The sequence below is a fragment of the Hippocampus comes genome, unplaced genomic scaffold, assembly GCF_001891065.2.
Source record: "Hippocampus comes isolate QL1 unplaced genomic scaffold, H_comes_QL1_v1.1 scaffold60, whole genome shotgun sequence".
NCBI lineage: Eukaryota > Metazoa > Chordata > Actinopteri > Syngnathiformes > Syngnathidae > Hippocampus > Hippocampus comes.
Genome location: NW_017805483.1, coordinates 843,080 through 866,620, shown reverse-complemented (window position 1 = coordinate 866,620; position 23,541 = coordinate 843,080). Strand labels below are relative to the sequence as shown.

The 23,541-nt window shown below is 43.5% G+C and overlaps 2 protein-coding genes across 3 annotated transcripts; both read right to left on the bottom strand.

Moving 5' to 3' along the window:
- Positions 1-1,919: 1,919 nt before the first annotated feature.
- gyg1b (glycogenin 1b) lies at positions 1,920-14,842 on the bottom strand. 2 transcript variants are annotated; one of them, XM_019876048.1, is made up of 8 exons: positions 14,730-14,842; positions 14,600-14,691; positions 12,488-12,623; positions 12,242-12,416; positions 11,976-12,138; positions 4,422-4,548; positions 2,866-3,070; positions 1,920-2,556 (listed from the first exon to the last, which is right to left on the bottom strand). In XM_019876048.1, exons 2-8 carry the CDS (start codon positions 14,604-14,606, stop codon positions 2,383-2,385), a joined length of 987 nt encoding a protein of 328 aa, XP_019731607.1. In that variant the 5' UTR covers positions 14,607-14,691; positions 14,730-14,842; the 3' UTR covers positions 1,920-2,382. The 2 variants fall into 2 exon arrangements, with proteins under 2 accessions (XP_019731607.1, XP_019731606.1); XM_019876047.1 differs by lacking the exon at positions 14,730-14,842 and adding an exon at positions 13,366-13,496 and having other exon boundaries at positions 14,600-14,690.
- A 2,890-nt stretch (positions 14,843-17,732) lies between these two features.
- On the bottom strand, positions 17,733-23,529 carry cpb1 (carboxypeptidase B1 (tissue)). Its single transcript, XM_019876045.1, has 11 exons — positions 23,441-23,529; positions 22,711-22,786; positions 22,509-22,633; positions 22,121-22,220; positions 21,021-21,122; positions 20,837-20,941; positions 20,661-20,771; positions 20,491-20,581; positions 19,336-19,538; positions 18,512-18,596; positions 17,733-18,128 (listed from the first exon to the last, which is right to left on the bottom strand). Exons 1-11 carry the CDS (start codon positions 23,503-23,505, stop codon positions 17,941-17,943), a joined length of 1,251 nt encoding a protein of 416 aa, XP_019731604.1. The 5' UTR covers positions 23,506-23,529; the 3' UTR covers positions 17,733-17,940.
- Positions 23,530-23,541: the final 12 nt, after the last annotated feature.

The window sequence follows — 23,541 nt, the reverse complement described above, 5'->3', positions numbered from 1 at the left end:
AGAGGGCGTGAAACAAAAAACAGCCGTAAGATAGGAAGCGTAAGGAAAATGCACGCATTCATCCATCCATCTCTCCATAAAAAAACAAAAAACAAACAAAAAAAATGTGCACGCTAAATGACCAATTGCTAAGAACGCAAAGACGTGTCGTTTATCGTCTTTGTGACCCTCTTTTTCTTTCTTTTTTTTAATTTTAAATACTGCCAATTCCCTTCCCTTGCTGGTATTACAAACATTGTCTTGTACTACGTCACCGTGACGACACAACTGACTGCAAAGCCTCCGTTTACGTTCTGGTTGCCGCTAACAGGTCCGTCACGCTCGCAGCGCAAAGCGTTTCCTAGGCAACATATACAGCAACACGATTTTATCGAGCGAAGTGGTGACGTAGGATAGTGACGTCGTGGGTGACGTATCATGTTTGACTGCACGGTAGTCAACGAGTGCAATGCTTATTACTGTGTTTGGGAAACAAGTCATTGCTATTTAAATCATTCATTGTCGAGCTTCATCTAAAAATGACTTAAAAATTCCAAACGGTGATTTAGCTTGAATATTAAAAGCCATACAGATGGATTACGTTTAAATAGTACGGAAACGTACAGTCGTAACGAGTGTGTTTTACAAAGGTAGTATACAATTCATTCAAACATTATCGAGGAAGTTTCTTTCATAATAATTACTTTTAGGAGTTGAGACTACTGTGAAAATAAACACATTTGAGCAAATTTCAATTTCGAAAAGTGTTTATTTATTGTATATTTCTATGGCATTCATATTTCCGGATGAAAGGTATTGTCACACATCCTGGTCAAGTAAAATGTCAAAATGTACAGCACATAGCATGCCTATGTTAGCGATGCTTCCAGAAGTGCTGTAAACATTTGATAATTGTTTTTTTTTTTTAATAATAAAAAGGCAAAATGAAAATGTACATGTAAAAGCTATATTCCGTGTTCAAAACTTATAGGAACGGCTTTGTTCAGCTTTCAATGCAGTAACCTACGGCGGCACGTGGCAAGCAAAACACAATGACGGCAGAACATAAAGCATTTAACACTGTTATCTTTGGAGAGTGGTGGCGTAAGGCCGGCAGACAATACACCAGGTGCATCTCAGTGAATTACAATATGATAGAAAAGTTCATATATTCAAATAATTCCATTGAAAAAGAGAAACTTGAATATTCTAAATGCACTACACACGGGAGAACAAATTCCTTGTTCATTATGTAGATGGTTATGGCTTACGATAAACCTCAAAATTCACGAAGTTCATATATTCAAATAATTCCATTGAAAAAGAGGAACTTGAATATTCTAAATGCACTACACACGGAGAGAACAAATTCCTTGTTCATTATGTAGATAGTTATGGCTTACGATAAACCTCAAAATTCACTATCTCAAGAAATGATTATGACAATCCCTTGCATATTCGCAGTCCACTTTACACAAATCGGCCAATCCACATTTGTGGCCCGCTGCCCTGCTAATGACTCAAAAACTACATTTTTTTTTTTTTGTTCTGTGCCCGAAATAGGATTTGTTGTTGACAAAGTACGTTTGACATGATGCATCTCAACTGAGAGACGTGCCTTCTATGCATGTATAGTGGTGCATTTTTTTTTCTAACTGAAATCATCTGGAAGACATTTTTAAGATTCTGTGAGATCAGTTTGAAGTGCCACTTTACACAAATCGGCCAATCCACATTTGTGGCGCGCTGCCCTGCTAATGACTCAAAAACTGCATTTTTTTTTTGTTCTGTGCCCAAAATAGGATTTGTTGTTGACGAAGTACATTTGACATGATGCATCTCAACTGAGAGACGTGCCTTCTATATGCATGTATAGAGGTGCATTTTTTTTTCTAATTGAAATCATCTGGAAGACATTTTTAAGATTCTGTAAGATCAGTTTGAAGTAATATGAAACAGTTTTGAGGCTATAACCAACATTCATCAACTCAACAAGTTCGAATCTTATCCCAGAAACAAACGAAATGTTATTTATGAAAGGAACTGGGTCGGAATGGGCCATTGAATTTTACTATTTGCAGAAAATAGGGGTGGCACACTGCCAAAAGGAGCGAAAATATGCAAGTCATTGCTGCCCGCCTTTCAAAAGGGTTCCGATTGCCTGTCGTTGCCATAACATGGTGACAAAAGCTCATGAATTCATTCCAATAGCGTTTTTTGGCCAACAATATGGAAAATGCTGGAGCACAAATATGCAGGGGTTCCCTCGATATATTTTCACTTTTTCAATCCAACTGGTGAAATCATTGAATTTTTCGACCATACTTTTCTGTTTTGAGGTGCACCTGTATGTCGGGTGTGGGAGTGTAAGTGCATCCCTCCACTGCGCCCCCTTCCCCCGCCTCATTTGAGGAAAGTATCGAGCTTCTTCTTGATATTGTCAAAGGAGTCTGTCCCCATATAATCCGCCTGGCCTTGCTCCCATTTCTGCTTGCGCTCCTCGGAAGACGGCTGCGGCTGCGCTGGCGGCGACAGGTGGACCGCCGCGGCCACGGACGCCAGGGTCTCCTCCATGGCCTGAGGAAGACGGACGGGGAAAAGAACCCACGAGTCCGATCTCAAAACACTTTGTAAAATAATTCATCACAATCAGCAATAAAATGAATGCCGCAGAAGCGCTGGTGTGAAGTCGCAGCCAAGCCAACAAGCTTGTGTTGAGCTTCTTCCATACCTGCGCACTCCAAAAAGTAACCATGTCACTGTAGGGGAACTTTACGGGAAAGGAAGGGACATCATCCACCGCCAGAAATACATAACAACAATCTTATTTACATCATCTGTCGTGAGTTGGGGGTGTGGGGGGGGAGACGTGCACTGTGTAGTTACCTCAAGGGTGCATTCCGAGTGGAAGGGCTGGTCTCCATATTGCTCCTGTAGCATCGGCACAACGCTGGTGGAGTACAAGGCCCACCAGTCTAGGAGGAAGGAGGGGTGCGCGCTGCCGAAGATCCCTTTGGTTTGGGCATCCAAGCCGTAGCTCCAAGGTTTGGTCTTCCCCAGGAAGTGAACCACCTTGGCGTTGCCGCCATAGCTGAAATGAAAGCAGGTGGAGTCAATGGTGGGGTTTTCTCGAAAAAAATAGAACATTATTTTTGTCAGGTCAATCAGACAAACTTTAAAACACAAGAGAGACTCGGAGTCAAGCAGATTTGTCTTTTACCTGCGTGACAAACTATATTGATGGCACGCTGTGGAAGTAAATGAAGTCCTTGCAGTGTCAGTGTAGTAAGTTGATGATGCATCTAAAAGCAGAGAGCGCTAAATTCTATCCGATTACTCTTCCAATTGGAAGATTATGACTTCTGTCTTGAAAAAAAATATCGAAAACACATTTATCTCGAGTATCAAACTTTTGTCCCTAAAATTAATTGCAAAAAAAAATGATACCATTTTATTCTCATCATGTGATAACATTTTTTTTCTTAAATATACCACACATTTTCTTGCAAAATTAGTAGTAAGGTTACAACTTTCAACATTCAAATGTTTTTTTTAACCGTTTCATGCACCAATAATGATAACATGATAAACTGTCCACTGTCGTGACCGCCGTCCCTGAAAGGGTTAAATATGACTGTAAAAAACTTTTTTGACTTTTTCCCCTCAAATGTCCGATTTTTTTTTTTCAACTATCCAGCTATTTTTTTTCCCCTCATAAATGCGCGACTGAAACAACACCGTCTTGCGGAGTCGGGGGTAAATGTGGACTAGTGACGTCTCTGTCGTATGAGCACATTTCCCCTGCCTTGTGAGATTTATTCATTGGCCAGAGTGCTGCTGAAGCTGACAAGTGGCGACGGGTAAAAGCGCGTTCATCATTCCTGCTGTGACGGCTGAAAATCATTCCCATCGTGTTGCCAGGAAAACCAAAACCTAGAGCTTGTCAATGAGGTTTATTTCTGAAGGGTGGGGGATGTGGGGGTGGGAGGGGATTGCATGGCCACAAGGACAGAAAAGTGGACACACAATGACCCGGCTGAGTGGTAAACATAAAAGGTCTTTAAATAAACAGCTCTATTTGGGGATTTGCTATCAGCTGTCGAGGTAGAAACCCTATCCGGAGTTGCAGGCGTCCCACTCCTCATCTTGCCCTGAACTCCAGGTCAGTGTGCGATTACGAGGGCGTGATTTACGTACGCGTTGTCACAGCTTCCGCAGCCTCTTTGCTGGAGTACGTTTTTTTATGTCTTCCTACGCCGCAACTTGAAACAGAAGCTAGTGCCTCACGCCTCTTTCCGCTATGTAGCCAATGAGGGCGACAACCCAGGTCTTTTACTGGCAACGTTTATCGTGACAGCCCCCCACGACCGCCCGCCCCTTGACTGCCCACTCCAAGTATTCAAGGCACCCACACCATGTCAGCAAATGGGTGAGACACATACTGCTTAAAGGCTGGTAGGTACGTATAAATGGCGATGCTGCTGAGGTTGTAGATGAAGGGGAGGTGTTTTGAAATGTCAGCCGTGGCCCAGTCGCTGAAGAAGCCATTCAGAACCCCTTGGTCTCCCCCTGAAACAGAAGGGAGGCAACCATCAAATGAAATGAGGACTTTAGATCTATGTCCCGCTGCCATCAGTCCTGACCTTGGGTCTTAAACTTGATTTTAAATTCATTCATTCATTTTCCGATCCGCTTTATCCTCACAAGGGTCGCGGAGGGTGCTGGAGTCTATCCCAGCTGTCTTCGGGCAGTAGGCGGGGGACACCCTGAACCAGTTGCACACAGAGACGAACAAACATCCACACTCACACCTCGGGACAATTTCGAGTGGTCAATCAGCCTGCCATGCATGTTTTTGGAATGTGGGAGGAAACTGGAGTACCCGGAGGAAACCCACGCAGGCCCGGGGAGAACATGCAAACTCCACACAGGGAGGCCGGAGCTGGGCTTGAACCCGGTACCTCTGCACTATCGATGCGCTAACCACTGGACCACCGGGCCGCCCTGATTTTAAATTGGACCGGTAAATTGGTACTGTTGTTAAATTCAGCTTCTTTCATCATTACCTGGCTAAATTAAAGCCTCTCCTTTTTCAACAGCACTTGGAAACAGTATTTCATGCCTTCATTAGATCTTGACCAGATTACTGTAAATCACATCATTTAGGTGTTAGCCAATCCTCCATTAAGCGTCTCCAGTTGGTCCAAAATGCTGCTGCTCGCCTCCTGACTGGCACTCGTAAGAGGGAGCACATAATTCCTACTCTGGCATACATTTTAGAATTCTTTTGAAGATACTATTATTTGTTTTCGAATCTTTAAATGGCCTCTGACCCTGTGTGTCACTATATCTCAGGGAGCAGGATGGGAGTGTTGAGGCCCTAGTAGCTATTGACAAGTATCTTTTCAACATATTGGGATGCAAAGAAGGTAATGGAGAAGTGTTGCGATGTGGTGTCTTGATCGGGGGTAGTCAGCTTTGGTTGGTACTAGTTATGGGTGGGTGATATGGCAAAAAGATCATATCACAATTTTATCATGATTTAAAAAAAAATTTGACTAATTTGCACATCACTGACTATTTTCGTCATAATGCACATGTTTAAAATGTATGTAAAACACTAAAAGAAAAAAAAATTTAAGCCAAATAAGTATTCTGACCAGATTTTAACTGAAATAGTGCAATTTTGATCAAAAATGTGCAATGAACATAAACGTAAAAGGCAATGAACAACTACACGTGACGCTTTTTGGAACACAAACACACCATATAGGTTATTTTAAAATGTCAAATGAAAATGCAAACAAATAAAAAAGGGCGAAAAATCGGACGGTCTGAATTAAGCGATCGATTTTACTGCGGTTTTCAGAGTGGAGACGTGAGATGGCAGTGCTGAAGAAATATTTACGGCTGGGCAGCTTGGAGCAGTATTTTAAACCCCTCGTATTCGACTGTTTTGATGGGAGTCACGTGTTTAACAAAATAATCAGTCACTACCTCAGTTACATCTTTCCACAGCTTGCTTGCTGTTTTTTTCATATGTTGTTTAATGTTTGTGTTGCCGGGCCCGGGCTGTATTAGCTTGGAGCTGTCGGCTGCCTCTGGCTGCCAAGTGTGCGATCTCCATTTTATTTTGGCTGTCGCCGTAGTGTGTTTTGGGCGCTGTCTCCACAAGTGATTAAATACGTTCGTCGCGTTGCCATCCGACGCCCGAACGGAGTCTCTGCAAACTTTGCATGTAACTTTGGTTTGCGTCTTGTCCTGTGTGGAAGATTTAAACCAAGTCCACCCTATGAAGGTGGAGTTTTTTGGGTTTTTTTCGGGGCTAACTCAATTTCGCATTGGCTTTACCAACAAACAAGGAGGCGGGGTATCCACTGCACTGTGCATTGTGATTGGTTGGTCGGGTGCACGTCAGCGGCTCTGAGCCCTGATAGAGTTAAAGTGAATAGAATGTGCCACATAGACCACAGGTGAAAAACTCAAGGCCCGGGGGCCAGATGTGGCCCGCCACATCATTTTAAGTGGCCCGCAAAAACCAATCAAAGATTACAACTTCCATGGTGCTTGCTAAAATCTGTACAAAAATGTCAAATTCTCACATGTAATAAATCGGTGACATAATGTAAGCATTTTCTTTTTCCCAATCCCCTCATGACAGTTACTTAAACAATACTTGAATAAAACGTTATTCTTGACTTACCGTCTTGGCCCGAATATAAGACGGCCCTGATTATAAGACGACCCCCTCTTTTTCAAGACTCAAGTTTGAAAAAAAGACTTTTTGAACACCAAATTAATTTTTATACAGAAAATAATTACAGTACATCTGAAACAAATGATTATAACTATATATTCGAGATAAAAAGCATGTTATTTTGCCTCATTCAAATCGAAAGTGCAATCACATTCGTAAATGAATGGCTTCTGGTTTTTGAAATGTAAATGACATCATACATTCTCCTCAGCTGCCGGTTAAACTGGCCGATCTTCGACCCACTTTTCTCCAGATTGTCACTACGTTTCTCCATTTTCTGTTATCTCTTCTATTATTTTCTTCTCTTTTCCTTCTTACCGCTATTTTTTATTTTTCTTCTTTGTGCTACCGCTATTTTTAGTTTTATTATTCGTGGCAGGGGTTCACTTTGGCCTGAGGAGTCAAGTTCAGCTTTCGCTTCAATGATATCTGGCGCCATCAAGCGTCGCGAATGGGTAAAATGTCTAGACCCCGAATATAAGACGACCCCCACTTTTTCAGTCTTATTTCAATGCAAAAGGCCAATACGGTATTTGTACAGTTTCAGTCCTCAAGGCCCTCCAAGGGAAACGGTAATTTTAGTGTTGCCCGCGACAAATTAGCATTGTGCAAACTAGCGACAAAAGACTGTTTTGTTTCTTTATAAAATAACACTATTAGAGAAATTAGTTATTTTGACAAGTCCTTGGGAATCGGTATGATTCTGACACTGTCATCTGGACATGAAAATTCCCGTTTTTACTCTGCTATCTCATATAAACGTACGATAGCGAGCACAACGCATATTTCTAATAGGCAGTTATGTGTATAGTGCTCGTTTTCACAGTTGCTGGCCAGAGCTTACATTAAGTGGCACATTGAGTATTGCAGTTGACACCAAAGCCCGTTGCACACCGTGGCAAATATCAAAGATCAATGTGTTGCTATAATTAGGGAGGCTTGCATACTTTGGGCTCGCCATAAATGTATTTAAATGTGAGGGGGGGAATGACGGATCGCCTGCTGTTGGGACAACGACCTCCCTGTCAAAATCAGTGCCATAACTCTGTCGCCTAAGGATGGATTGATTGCCTGGTAGCTGACATCAGAATCTGCAAACATCATGCGACTGTAAAGCAGTAGTGTCAAACTCATTTTTTGTCGCCGTTCTATGACTGTGAATTTTGTGAAACCACATAAATGTTTCATCACCTCCACAGATTGCATACAGAGCGCACGACAAATTGATAGATAGCTCGTTTTGAAATCAGAAGTCAAGAATGACCTGTTCAACCCTAAACACGATAAGCTGTCCACTGTAGTAACCGCTGTCCCTGAAAAGGTTCAACATTGTTTCCGTTAATTTAATAAGAGCTTTGGTAACGAGAAAATGCTTGCAATATCTCCATGTTATTATGGATTACGGATGACCATTTAAAATTTTGGTTCAGACTTGAGCAAGCATCATGGAAGTTGACAAGCTTGATTTGCTTTCGCGGGCCATATAAAATGACATGGCGGGCCAGATCTGGCCCCCGGGCCTTGATTTTGATAGCTGTGAAGCTGAGCAGTTTTGAGCAGAACAAGTGGAGTTCTTCAAAGTTACATTTCTGTTCAAGTTAGTTTCCACCCACTCCTGAGGGCAACAACATTGCTGAGCAGGTGACGTGCAGAGACTTTGATCTGCGGGCTTTTTGTCGATGGCATCTCGAAAATGACAAACAATCAGGCCCAAAGTGAAAACATCCGAGCGGGGCGCACCCTGGATTTTTGATTAGTTTTTACCATTCTTCACGGTTTAATTGCATCTACGATGTTTCATGACTCATTTTCCTTCATAAAAAAACAAAACAAAACACATTTACACTCAACGCATCTGTTCAATGCCAACGGGGGTGCGTCGCACACTTTTAAAGATTATCATGGCTATAATGTCTTCTTTTGTTAATTGCCCTTTACTCCATTATAGGAGCAATATACAACTTCCCGTCGTGAAATATTCCGCAAATAATGCTTTGGAAGTCATCAAGCGAGGAAGGTAGTTAGCTCCGGCGTCTTAATTGACTTCCGTTGCTTTGGAAAAGTTTGAAGCGCATCGTTTCATCCCTCATTTGGTTTATGGCGATGATACCTAGCGCAGTTTACCGCTTCCTTTTTTTTTTTTTTCTCGAGACAAAATAACATCATCCCTCAAGGGATTGGAAAGAATTCAGGTAACGCACCGGCACCGCCTTTGCTGATATTCGCAGTCGACGTGAAGTGCACGGCTGACAAACTATTTTCTTCATTAACGTTCCTTTCTAAGTCTGTACATGATGTCCCAGAGTGGTTGGCAGGCCATCCGCTAAGTCCTACTCACAGCTGACTCGGCTTACTTATATGTAATGTGGAAGAGAGTTTAACTCTTTGGTGCACCATCATGATAACCTGGAACCTGAAAACCTGATAAGCTGTCCGCTGTAGTAACAGCTGTGCCTGAAAGGGTTAAGGTGCTGTTTGGTTCACGTTGTGCTTGTTTCTGATTCTTGTCGAGTAGATTCCATTATGAAATTCCGTTTTTACCAATTTAGTGTTTTGGGTTTTTTTTCGGTCATGATAGAGAAATCTACGAGCAAAATGATATCATGTTTAAAGTTTGATTTAATGTCTAAACGTTCTGGAGTGTATTCAGCGCCCCCAAATGCTGGTGCGCAAGGGTGTCGGCCGTTTCGGGCAGAGGGCTTTTTGAAGCCCACAGTAATCACATTAAAGCAAGGGTGCAAACAGATGTAAGGAGGCTAGACTCGGCTTGGAAGTGGGAGTGAACAGTTACGAACAAAGTGTTTTAGAACATCAAAAGACGGTTTGGGAACTGGTAATAAGTGTTGCACCCATGCGAACATTTGTCTTCTGCGAAGTCTGCGACTTGCTTATTCGTAGCAGACCAGACATGAAAGTGTCAGTGTATTTGTGGTTCAAAGCTTGACAAAAGTAATCGAATCACCGCCGAGGGGCCGGACTGGGGGCATGGAATGCAAATATCCGGGGCAGTGTTTTTTTCGTGTTTTGCATATGGAAACAAAAGTCCGACGAGGAGCACGAGGAACTTGGAGTGTGATTAGCGGGACAACTGCCGTCGTTCGTCCTAGAAAATCTGCTCCCGACGATTGCAAAGACAATCTTCCCTGTGTGTCGAGTCTTTTGTTTCAACTTGTCCGGGTCAAACTCTGACAGTCAGTAACTCAGAGTATGATGGGATATTTTGCAAATGAGAACGATAGCATCACAATACTAGGACATGAGCGCCAATTGTCCTATTCCTGACAGATCTGCCATTACTCTGTCCTTTCGCCACTGTGAAGGCCATCGGAATCCTCTGCCGGAACAGGTTCAAGCGGAATCCTCTGCTGGAACAGGTTAATAAAGTTTCACTTTCTTTGGGAACTACACAAACTAGTTTACAAGAACATTCCATCCTTACTGCTGTAAATTGAGGACTTTCTTGGACATGGGAAGTAGCGGAAAGAGGAAGTCAAGTCAAACATTTTCTTCACGATATGTTCTATTGCGCCTCTGCTGGTTGAAAAATGGTATTCTCTTTAAAATTGCATTTGTGTAATCTGGAGGATTTTAAGTAGCTTGGGGTCTTGCTCACGAGTGAGGGCAGGAGGGGGCGGGAGATCGAGCCGCTTCTCCTCCACATCGAGCGGAGCCAGATGAGGTGGCTCGGGCATCTGATTAGGATGCCTCCTGGACACCTCCCTGGTGAGGTGGTCCGGGCAATATCCCACTGGCAGGAGGGTCCAGGGATGACCCAGGACACGCTGGAGAGACTGTCACCCAGCTGGCCTGGGAATGCCTCAGGATCCCCCGGGAAGAGCTGGAAGAAGTGGCTGGGGAGAGAGAAGTCTGGGCTTCCCTGCCAAGGCTGTTGCCCCCCGAATGAGCGGTAGAAAATGGATGGATGGATTTGTGTAATCTATCCATCTCAAAAGGGGGCTGCCGTTTTGCCTTGTATTGCCACTTGCTGTCGACTGAAAATGACATCACAGTGCCTAAGGACTGCCTGCGGGCAACGACCGTCGCGGCTCAGCCAGTTTCCTGGGTTGGGTCATTTGTAAATTGAGCCCTATATTTTTCAGCTTCATTCATATTCCGCAGACGCAATACTTCTCAGAATGGCGTTGCGACGAGCGGCGCCGGCGCACAGAACGTTTTACTGGAAAGGAATTTTTGACTTCACTCCCACTTTAAGACGGTATTCTTCTAATGACCATCAGGGGGCAACAAGCGAGTTTTAAGACCACTTAAAACACTTTGCTAATGTGTTTGTGCTATGAATTATTTAAATGCAGCACGATGTTCCGTTTGTCAATAATGGTCTTATTTACAGAAAGGTAGTTAGTAAGCAGGGGGTTGCTTCAGGGTACAGATGCCTCCGGACTGATTTGGATTCATCCAAGTCGAGCGGAACCGCCGGTCGGGCCATGAGGAATTTGAAAAAAAATATCCCGTTGCATCTCATAAATCAGAGTTTACAGTGCCGTTATTTTTTTACGCTTCTTTGGCAAATGGTTTCTTTCTGACTTCCGGGTTGAGTGAACGCTGGCGCGTTTGGCTGCCGCTGCTCAACCCGTATTGTATTATGTTTTATTGTTTTTGTTATTGTAAAGTGTCCTTGGGTGTCTTGAAAGGCGCTTATAAATAAAATGTATTATTATTATTATTAAATGCTTGAGTCATTATTTGCAACATAAATCAACTTTGCGTTCCGCCTGTCATAACTTGAATATCATTTTATCGTATTGTCTTTACGTGAATTACAACAGCAAATGTTTTGTTGTTATCTGTTGTCATATTTTAACCCTTTCAGGTACAGCGGTTACGACAGTGGACACCTTATCATGTTATCAGATGATCGGGATCTTTTGGTTTTTAACATGCGGAATTCGTAGCGTGTCACGAACCTATGAAAATGCAATCGTAAATTCCCAACTGCGGTATTGTTCCGAAGAGTACCACCAGGCCATGAATATAAAACAATCAAATGTGTCATTCTTACAGTTGCTGTGCAAATTAGTTCATTGCGGAGCGATGATAGCCTCAACCCCGTCTAAAGTATTTCTTAGGGCTTTGTCTACACAGTGCATGCCAACACTTTATATACCAATGGTCGACCATCCCTAGTTTTACATTTTGAACCCCTCTTAAATCCGAAAATATAAACAGGGTTGTTTTTTTTTTTTCGCTTGACTGGCACAACATGTGCGTGCTGGCTTACCATCAAAGCTGCCGTGTTCTGTGCAGTACTGAAGGAGTTTGTCATGAGTCTCCACAGACGGACGAAAAACAAACACGCCTGAGTTGAAGCAGTCGGGCCAGCCAGGATCGGGGGCGGCTGACAGTTCTTCTCTGTCAAAGAGCTCGTCTATATTCGAAAGTACCTGAGACGCACACAAACAGGCGGCAAATATCCTCACTCAGCTTTTTTTTTTTTTTTTTTGATTTAATGCTGTGATTCTATTTGACGTGTTCTCGTGGTCTCACCAGAGTGTCTGCATCCATGAAGACACACTTTGAGTAATGGGTGAGGGTCCAGCAGTGGAGTTTAGTGAAGGTGACGCCCAATTCGGGCCTCTTCAACAGCGCCAGGTGGGCCGTGTCGCCGCTATCTAGCACGTCGACAAGTCGAACCTCATCGAAGATCCTCCTCAGCACGGACCTGATGGGTTTTCGAAGCGTCAAACAAACAACGCGGAACTGCCGGTCGGGATGGGAACGGAGCTTCCTTACTGGCACGGTTCCGACACCTGGGGCCCGATGAGGGCCGCCAGCTTTTTGGAGGTTTTGTGGCGGCGCAAGGACTGGCCCAGAACCATGGCTCCCTTGGCATAGCTGTCATTGGTAGCCAACGTCACAAAAGCTTGGTCTGTCAAGGAGTAGGAGACACAAGTTTCATTGTTTGACTTTTCCCCGCAGCAATGGGTGACACTTAGAGGTGATGTCAATACCTACGCGCTACCAACTTTGTTTTTGCCAACAGTCACATGCACTTTTATGTTGAGATGATGTGCTGCAGGCTGTTTGGCCAGGCCTCCCTTCTCCCACACCCCCTTTTTCTATTGGTGCATTCAGCCAAACTTGGAAGGAGACATGATGCATTTTCCCCCCTCCAATTTTTAAAACAGTTCCCTTTTGTTCTAACAACACTCTTTCGTCAATATGGCCAACAGGGCTCAAGATAGACACGTGTATGAATAATTTAGAAACAACCAACAAAGTAAAAAAAAAAAAAAAATACAAAAAGCAGCATTTAGAAGGATGTATGATACATTTCAAAACGGCTCATTCACAATTTTTTTTTCCTGAAATAGGTGGTTCAAAGATTTACTTACTATTTGGATACAATATATTAAAAATTTGTTTCTGTAATATAATGGATGAATGGATTGGGCTGCTGGAAAAAGAGTGATGGGCAGTTACAGTATGATGATGTACTTGAGCCATATGCTTTCTTGATCAGTTTGACATTGTGATGAGTGACAGCGAGTCACGTTATCTCAACATGAGCATCATAAAACATGGTACTCAAATAGAAATGCCACTCGGTAAAGCCGGTATTAAAATGATGTCGGATATGGAGTTGTTGTTGTTGTGGTAGTTGTTCCTACTTTGGGATGGTCCCATCAGGGGTCGCCACAGCAAGTCAGGGCACATGATTTGTTTGGCAGAGTTTTTAATGCCAGATGGCCTTCCTGATGCAAGCCGCCCATTTTATATCCGGGCTTAGGACCAGCTGAGGCTGGGTAAAACAATAGCAGACAATATTAAACACGAGTAATGCATACTGCTGACCAGGGTTCCACCCTGTGCTGTTGAGATGTCCCTCGCCGGTGGCGCCCCCTGCATTCGCCTGGACATTCGGTATCCATTTTATTTGACGTGAGTGATGTCATCATATATCAATATAAGCTAACACAAAAATACAGAGGATTGTAATTTACAGAAACATCCTCGCATGTTGCTGTAAATATTAGTAGAATTGGATGGGGGTGGCGGGGTTAGACTAAACTGAACACTACAGGACAGACTCTTATGCATGTTGTCATCCGTTTTCGGTTGTCACGGCGACCAGATATTTACCTCAAATTGCAACACTAGCTCACAGGGTAACAAAAAAAATGAAATATTTTGTCACTTTTCACCCTAAATATGCATTAGGACACTGTAACGCTGGCTGGACAAGAATCGTTAATGATAATTAATTGCGTCATTCATACTGTCTGACATGATTTATGACGTCATATACCATAGCAACTCAACAAAGCGTGAAAATATTTAATAGAATTTTTGTCACGTGAGCCAGTACTTTATTTATTTTTGTAAAAATGCGATTAAAGGAACTGAATAGATCATTCGTAATTTATACGACGTCACTCCACTGTTTTGTCATCAATTTTGTCTGGCAGGGATTAAAATCTTAGAGAAACTCAAATTCACAGGAAAACACACAGAATATAATGTCACTAATTGCCTTGAATTTTAAAACGAATGCAAAATTAAGTAGCATTCGATTAGAGTGAACATTAATACATAGTTTGACGTCGCCGCGCCATGTTGTGACGCTAGCACGAGAGATGACGTCACTTCATCTCCCCAAATAACGACATTTAATCTATAAAGAAATCACGTCGAAGCTGCGCACACGTGTTTGGCGTGAAAGTGACGATACGCTGCCATTTTCATGTAAAAACCCGCGCGACGTCACTCCGTTGACATTTTAACGTATTAATTCACCGCTGTGGTTGTACATTAGGCCTACAAAGTACACGAGAAGTCACAAGTCTCGCCTCTTGGGCAGTCTCGCGGTATTTGGAGGAAAAGCCGCTTTCCGTTGTCACATACCTGTCATGACTGAAGGAAGAAAGTCCAAGCTACGTCGTCGTAGCTTAGTGGACGCGACCACCGCACGCACGCGCGCGGGCGCACACACCCACGCACGCTCTCACACACACACACACACACACACACTCGCACACTGAAGGCAACTTTGGCGCACACACTCAAGGTAGCTTTGGCGTGGAAACGAAAAGGAGCGTCGAAAGCGTACCGAGGTGCATTTATAGCAGCGGGACAGTGGTCAGCATCACGTGACTAGAGGGGCTGTGTCTGTCCACACACACATCTACAGTACTTGGTCTCAGCATGAGCGCGTATAGGCGCGCCGCGCGCACGCACACACACACACACACACACACACACACACACACACACACACACACACACACACACACACACACACTCTCTCCAGGCCAGGGGTGTGCGAAGAGGAATGTGTGCGCACGCCCATGAGGCATTATTATGCTGTGAGACTTCGATGTAATACATAAAAATGTTCACTTTTGACTGAGATATTAAATTGACAGTGGTGGAGGCAGGGGATGGCAATGCACTTGAACTTAGGAAGGCATTTGTTTACTTCCATCCTTCCTTCTCTCCTTTTTCCTTTCCTTGAACCCACAAAACCCCTCTTGAATTTAAAACCTTCGCTCTGGCCTTTGAAACCCCAATTTGAAACGCTAACTCTTGTTTAAAACCCAAACCCAGGAAATAAAACCTGCTTTGAAACCCAAACCCTGGCCTTGAACCCCCAACTGAATTTTTTTTAACCCGAACCATTGTGCAAAGTTAAGATTCGAAACCCTTTCTTAAAAAGTAGGCTTTAGGGCAGTGGTCCCCAACCACCGATCTGTGGACCGCTATCGGTCAGATAATTTTGCTTTTTTTTTTTGTGCCTTAATAAATTAAATTGGCATTTAGAAATTAAATGGTATATTTCCTTGGGTAGTCTTTTATGTGATAATTAAAAGTGGTTTAATTCGCCGAAAGCTTAGCATGTGATAAATATGCAAAGAACACAGAAATCAGGAACAAGACAAATACTATTTCACAGCACTGTAGTTGGAGCCTCTCCAACAAACGATCACAAATAATACTTTTAGTCGATAAATCGTTTTTTTTTTAATACAGAGTAATGAAGCAATATAAAGTGAGGAAAGTGTGGAAATACTAGTCAACAGCAGTAATGCAAATGATGCAGAATGACAGTTAAAATGACAAATACTGGACTGAAATGACATACTTTGGAAAGCCTTGCTCAATGCCACTATCATTTAGAATTCATCCCGTAAGCTTTAATTGTAAGTTATCTTGCAGATTGGAATGTGTGTACTGCTCTGAAAATATTTGAGTCACGTTGCAATGTTGGACGAGGACATTTCAAGCAACTATGTCGAATAAATATTTAGGCTACCTCTATGTTATACTTTAGCGTCATCTTGTGGACAATAAGCGACACAGTTTTTCAACATTCAACCATAATGGCGCCAAAGCACATTGGCCTACGGTACAAGAACAAATGAAGTGCACTCAAAATTACTCACAATGTACTTCTAAAAGTAGTGAGTATTGATGGTCAATCCGCAAGTTAATATAGATCACAATGATTTGCGAGTTCGAAAACAACATGGTGCAAGCACGAATATCAAGGTGATACGGTGACTACACGCCACAGAAATAATTCATTTAATTGAACTGAAAATACTGTATGTACATCAAAAAAAACAAAATACAGTTTTAAATATATACATATATATATATATATTTTTTTTTTTATATATATTATATTACGTATTACATTAGAAAAAAAAATCACGACCAAGCAGCCATCAAAAATGTCACTGCAACTGGTTGATACCCAAATTAATTGGACATTCTGTCATCTAGCGGAAGAACATTTAATTGTTCTGCCTGTCACTCTGCGTAACTGTTATGGATAAATAACAATGATACATTAGTTGTTTTAAATAAATAATAATTTTCAGACCTATTTAGGTAGGTAAATGACTGTAGTCGTACCATTTTATTCACCTTATTTCAGGCACCTCAATTCATCAGCTGTACTGAACAGTTGAATATTTGCTTCGCTTTTTATTTTTTATTTTATTTCATATTTTCCTTTTGACCATATTAAGTTATCTTTATGTATGTAAGTGATTTTGTTTGCTTTGGCACTTCATTGTCAACGGTGCTGTTGCAGTATTTTGGATCCAAAAGTAGTAAAGCCGATAACACTTTTACAGGACTTTTATATTTTTTTACTTTCACGAGGCCCAGATGATATTCTACGGGGCCCTTAGGTGACATGGAAGAAAAAAAAAATGCATTCCCTTGCAAAGTTTTGCGTTTCCTCGATAACGCAAACTTTTTTATTTGTAAGGGGACGCTCCTTTTTTAATACGCGTTTTTGTACTTCCGGGTAGGTTTAGCTAACGTAGGCTCTCATGCGCGGCTGATTGAGAGACGACACTACTTCGGGAAAGGAGAGAATCATGGAGGAGGACTTGGAAACCGGATTTAAGATCATGAACATATTTAATGTCTTTGTATTTCAAGACAGTGTCAAAGAAAAATTCCATTAAACTTGCCAACGGGTGAAAGCGCTCCACGTTTGTTGTTTTCAGTTTCCCGGAAAATAACCCGGAAGTACATAAAGCGCATTTTAAAAAGAAAGAGACCCCTTGCAAAAAAAAAAAAGCAGCTTTAAATCGCAATCTTTGCGAGGTAACACAATCGCTGGGTGGCATTGCAAAACTTTTTTTTCCGATGTCACCTTAGGTGCTCCATAGATCTCTGATGGGGCTGTAGCACCCCCTAGTCCCGTTGTAGCGCCGTGCCTGTGTAGGCCAACATCAACCCCGATATGCGTTTGTAGTGTATTGGAAATTCACTCATAAGTGATCAATAATCAATATTATTGACAGAAATACTGGTGGCAGAAAATGTCCGAACCATCTACAGAAGCGTATGGCCTCTCAAGTATTTTCAATAACGGACAAACAAAAGATTTTCAAATTGAATGCAGTGGAGCCTGTATAGTAGTTCCATTGTTTTTACTCGCTATATATTAGTGTTTTACTGTACCCCGCCCAGCCCAGCCCCACCCGCCCCCCCATCAGACAAAGCAGCAGACACTCTATTATCATACACGCGGGGATGGATCATTGATTTTATTGTTCGCACTCATCTTGACATTCTGTCAAGCACAGCAAGGAAACATGGCGGGTGGTGACCGTTTCCATGGATACGGGGCTGGAGATGGCGACGAGGTTGCCAGGGGCCGGGGTTGGGGGAAGCTGGAGAACCAGTTGGCAGGGGTCCTGGGCTTCTCTGTTCCCGCTCTCTTTTTAATAGAGGTTCTTCTGCACGTAGGCAGCGATGTACTTGACGGCCAGCATGGTCTCTTCGCACGTGGGCTTGATCTGAGACTCGGGCAGCAGGAAGCCGTAACGACCGGTGTCACGCAACTCGAAGGTGAAGGAGTATTTTACACCCAGGTCGTAGGCCCAATCATCGGAGCCTCCGGCGGCGGGGTCTGAGGGCATATAAAGCAGCAAAGTTGATTGAAATATTTGCTTGTGGGATGCTAATCAATTTGAGTTCGATAACAAGGCCCGAAGCCGAGTTCTGTGTCGGAAGTGATCGGCAAGCTTGAAGTGAAGTTAAGTTGAATCAACAATTGTCAGGAGATTGCTTGCATGCAATATTACACCATTGGAGGTCGCGTCAAAGCCCTATTCAAGGCATGACTTGAACTGTGTAAAAATTGTCTTTTGTTCCGTACCTGATGTGTTTATTTTGGAGGCTTAACTTAGTAACCAACCAACCAACAATAGCATGAGTTTTAATTGTAGACCTCTTGCACAACGGGTACTTGATGGAAGTAGTAACAGGCAATGAAGCTTGACTGTCACTCACAGATGGTTGCTGCACCGGGTCCACTGGTGTAGCGGGTTCCGTACAGACGACGAAGGGCAGCAGAAGCTCCCTGAGCGATCTTCAGCTGCAATACAGTGGACAAAAAAAATTACATTAACCGTCTTGTTTTTTTGCACTGTACATCATCATTATTATTCATTCATTTTCCAATCTGATCGATCCTCACAAGGGTCGCGGGTGGTGCTGGAGCCTATCCCAGCTGTCTTCGGGCAGGAGGCGGGGGACACCCTGAACCGGTTGCGCCGGAGCTGGTATTGACCCCGGCCGGTACCTCTGCATTGTGAGGTCGACGCGCTAACCATTGGACCACCGGGCCGCCCCATTATTATTATGATTATTATTATTATTATTATTATTATCATCATTATTATTATTATTATGCTACCGATTGTTATAGACCAGGTGAGATTGTACAGGACACCGTTTGAAGCCAAACGTACATCCATTTCCGACCAAGATTGTTCGCAAGTTAAAATTGTAAGACCGACACAGTGCTATGAACTCAATCCAGATGATAACGGCAAAAGACACACGTAATATGCACATGCAGCGCATTTTTGCGGAGATTGTGGCGACGCCCAGCAGGAAATGAAATCAAGGCAAGAAATGCACGCTCGGGAAATGAAATTCCTCCGTTGCGAGACTTCTTTTGGTTCTTTTTCTCCCTTTAAAGTGTCAAAAATGACCCGTGAGGCGCAGACAGATGTGTTAAACGTGAGCACTAATACGTGCTGCGAGTGTTAACGAACTTGATCCTCCCAGCAGAGGAACTCCTAAGCAAGTTCCTACGAGGACATACTGACCAGCTCGCTGTGGTGCGCTGCCAGGTCGTAGGTGTACGAGTAAGGGAAGAGCAGCAGCTGCGAATACGAGTGGATGGTGATGTAGGCCTTGATGGCTGACTTGTTCCTGCGGATGAAGTCGGCCACGTTCTTGACCTCGATCTCAGACTCGGGTTTGTAGCCGCAGAAGGTGTCGCTGCAAGGGCTGCTGGAGGCTCCGATGGCTGAAATAAAGACCCAGATTTGGTGTCTTTGCACTAGAAAGTGTGTGTGAATGCTGAGAGGTGCCGATAATAGCGGACTCATCAAAGCGCAATACAAATAGAGTGAAACTCCTCTACAACGAATCCTAAATGGGGGAAAATACCCCCTAGTGTGAAAAAAATGTTCATGCATGAAAGCGTCCAGGGCATTTGACCCCCTAGTGTGAAAAAATGTTCATGCATGAAAGCATCCAGGGCATTTGATATACAATATTTTTTATTTTTCTTCTACGTGCTGCCGCTATTTTTATTTTTATTGCTTTGGCCTGGGGAGTCAAGTTCAGCATTCGCTTCAATGATATCTGGCGCCATCTAGCGTCGTGAATGGGTATAATGTCTAGACCCCCAACATAAGACGGCCCCCACTTTTTCATTCTTATTTCAATGCAAAAAACACCATCTTATATTTGGGCCAATACGGGAATAAAAATGAAAGATGGAGGAAGCAAAGTAAAAGACATTATGCAAGAAATTGATGTAAGTGAAAGTGAATGCTGATCGTAAATTTCACAATTTCTTTAGTTTTTTTCTTTCTACACTGGCTATATGAAGTGGCAAATAAGAGCATGCTCATATTTATGCACAACATATTGGAATAAAAATAAAGTAAAAGTAAGTAAAGTAAAAATAAATGTGTGTGTGTGTGTGTGTGTGTGTGTGTGTGTGTGTGTGTGTGTGCGTGTGTGTGTGTGTGTGTGTGTGTGTGTGTGTGTGCGCGTTTACATCTAGGATTACATTTGCTACAGTGAAAAGCCCCCTGTTGTGAAAAATTTCTTGCTGCAAAAATGATTTCGTTGTAGAGGAGTTTCACTGTACTTGGATCTGTGGAGTGTCTGCCCATCCATTAAACATGAAATCCAGCAGCCAGGTACATTTCATTGACACTTGACACTGTCTCTCTCATCCTACTTACTGCACCAGCCAGCGTTCCAGTTTCTGTTGGGATCAGCTCCGACGCAGCTGGACCCAGACCTCCTGGAGCGAGTTTTTCTCCACATCCTATTCTAGAAAGCATAAAGCGCAAACACAGTTGGTCACGCGTTTCAACGTGAGCCTCACCATCGGGGTGGCAAAAGCACATACGCTCTTGTGGGTGTAGTCATAGCCGTCAATGTTGAAGACTGGAAGGACGTAGACGTCCATCTGGTCGAGCAGACTGGTCATCTGAGAATCTTTGCCGTAGGTGGACAGAGCCTGAGGACGCACGACCGTTTTTGAAATTATCTCCATTTTCAAATTTGGTTTCATAGATCTCGTACCTCCTTGACAAACCATTGGCAGAAAGCGGGGGAGATCCACTCTCTGGCGTGGATGCCGCAGTCCATGAAGATGGCAGGCTTGGCGGAGCTGGACTTCTTGCCGAGCTGCGATGACAAACAAATGTCAGGTGCAATCATGTTCAACACCGATCGGATGATTTGTTTCAAATGCCTCGCCGGATACCTTAAGGAGAGTCATGGAGCGTCCCTCGTATGTTTTCCCAATCACCTGTCTGCTGATCAGACTCGGGTTGGAAGAGGAAATGGATGCAATCCATGACTGGACCTAAAACCAAACTGGGACATTTAACCCTTTCATGCACGCTGTAATCCAGCGGTCCCCAATTTTTTTGCCCGACGTACTGGTTTAATGTCAGACAATATTTTCAGGGACCGGCCTGATAAATACAATGGCCGGATAAATACAACATAATCATATGATATGACCTGCATGAAACTTGTGGTATTTTCGAAACAGGAATAAACACGAATCACGACACGAGGAACGTCCTATCTGGCCGCAACGCTCTGTGGTCGCTATGGTAAACATGCCTTCAAAATAAGATACAGCGCACATACAAAGGGCATGAAAAATATGACTCACCATTGCCGCATATTATGCAGAGTGGACTTGGTTCGTGGGAATCTCCCGTTGAGAAAAATCTGTATTTTAAGTACTGTATCCTTCTGTTTCTTGAAAGTCGTAGGCTCCTCTTCTGTCTCCTGGCTGGGCATTTTCCCATTCCCAAAGAAACTTTCCAAAAACGTTTGGTTTTCATTTTGCTATATCCTCGGTCGTGACCGAGAAGCGTGGCTTGACGTGAGTCAAGCGTGACACAGACGGATGTAACGGAAAATCCGGTAATTTTTCAAAATAAAACATCTTTCGTATTCCGAAATAAATAAAACGGAAATAAGGCAAGTTCATTCTGTGCAGGCCCGGTACCAAATGCCCTGCGGACCGGTACCGGTCCGCGGACCGGCGGTTGGGGACCACTGCTGTAGACGGATGTAACACAGAATCCGGTAATTTTTCAAAATAAAACATCTTTCGGTTTCCGAAATGAATAAAACGTAAGTAATGTAAGTTATTTAATCTCTCTGTGTGGCCCGGTACCAAATGACCACCCCGTGGTCTGGGGACCACTGCTGTAATCTGATAACCTGACAAGCTCTCCACTGTAGTAACCGCTGTTCCTGAAAGGGTTAAGGAAGACCCCTGACGCAGGTTGTGTCTTCCGGGATAGTGTTGATACAAACATAAGGCATGTCACTTTCTCTTACCTTGTCCCAGCTGTTGTACTTGGTGTAGCTGTGGGTTCTGGGCGAAGCCTTGTTGTCAGCCTGGTCCTCAACGGCAGCCTGCAGGTCGTCGATCAGGACCCTGTTGGAAAATTCAACAAAAAAAACCCGCATTTCACAAACATTGCGAAAGCTGTTTAGACGCACGCTGATCGTCGGGCTGAATCTGAGGATTTTCTCCCTTCTGATTAAAAGCTATAAAAAAAAAAAAAAAACATTAGCAGTAGTGCAAAACGACGAACCGTTACAAAGAAGGGTAACGTTCTCGTTCGCTTTTGTTACATTGCGAGAGAAAGAACGTCTCTCTCAGTTGATGAATACTAAATCCAAATTCAGACTCATGCAGACGTTTGAGCCTCGTGTTACTTACTCATGTTGTATGTTGCTCTGCAGCAGCATGGTGTGCACCATGTCTTGGTACAAGGCGGGGACACGGATGTCCACGTCGATGTCGATGGTCACCAGCTCGGCGCTCTCGGGGCTCCAGAAGTCGATCTGCCAAAAGGACGATGGCGTTGAGCGACACCTACGGTCTGCCTCGTGTGAAGGTACGTTAGGAATCGAAGGTCTACCTCAATGCTTTGCGCCAGGTCCTTAATGAGGGTGACATGTTCGTCAAAAATCGGTTTTAGACGCAACACTTGTTCGCTTGGGGGTGGAAAAAATGTGTTAGTGATGCAACAGGTCATCCGCCCATCTGTTTTCCTCATTAGGGTTGAGCGCGTGAGTTTGGAGCCTATCTCGGCTGATTTTGGACAAAGACATCAACCCTGGATTGGTTTGCCAACCAATCACAGGGTACTGTATGAGTCAAACTTCACACAGGTAACACCAGAGCCCAGAAACTTCTCTGAGACAGGCGTGCTCCCCAACGGACTGTCACCATATGACATCGAATATAAAATCTGCCTTTCAGAAGAGCCTTATACTCAATTTTGATCGGTATTGATGGCAAAATACGAGAGAGAGAGAGCTCTCAGTATGATGCAGCGCAGTTCAGCGACAACGCCGATGATAAACCGTGTCACAATGGGGGTTAAAAAAAAAAACTCACTAAGATGACAACTTTCTTGTTTGCTGGCACACCGAAAATTGCAGTTCTCTGAGCTGACGGGAGGCTAATTGAACTGGATCAGATGTGTACGCCACCGTGATGGATCGCAGGCAGTTGTCACCGTATGCGGTAGAAAGCCCAAACTATGATTTGCTCAGCGTGTCTCACATCATATTGCCGCCCCCCCCCACTCCCCCCAAAAATGAAAACTGGAATTGTCTTTTCATCAGAAGATCGGATAAGGTTACCCGTCGAAGCGAGTGACGTCGGCCAATGCGACGGCGACCAGTCCGAAAAGCAGGAGGATCCTCATGATGGCGAGTGAGGCTGACGTGGCCTCCTGACGGCT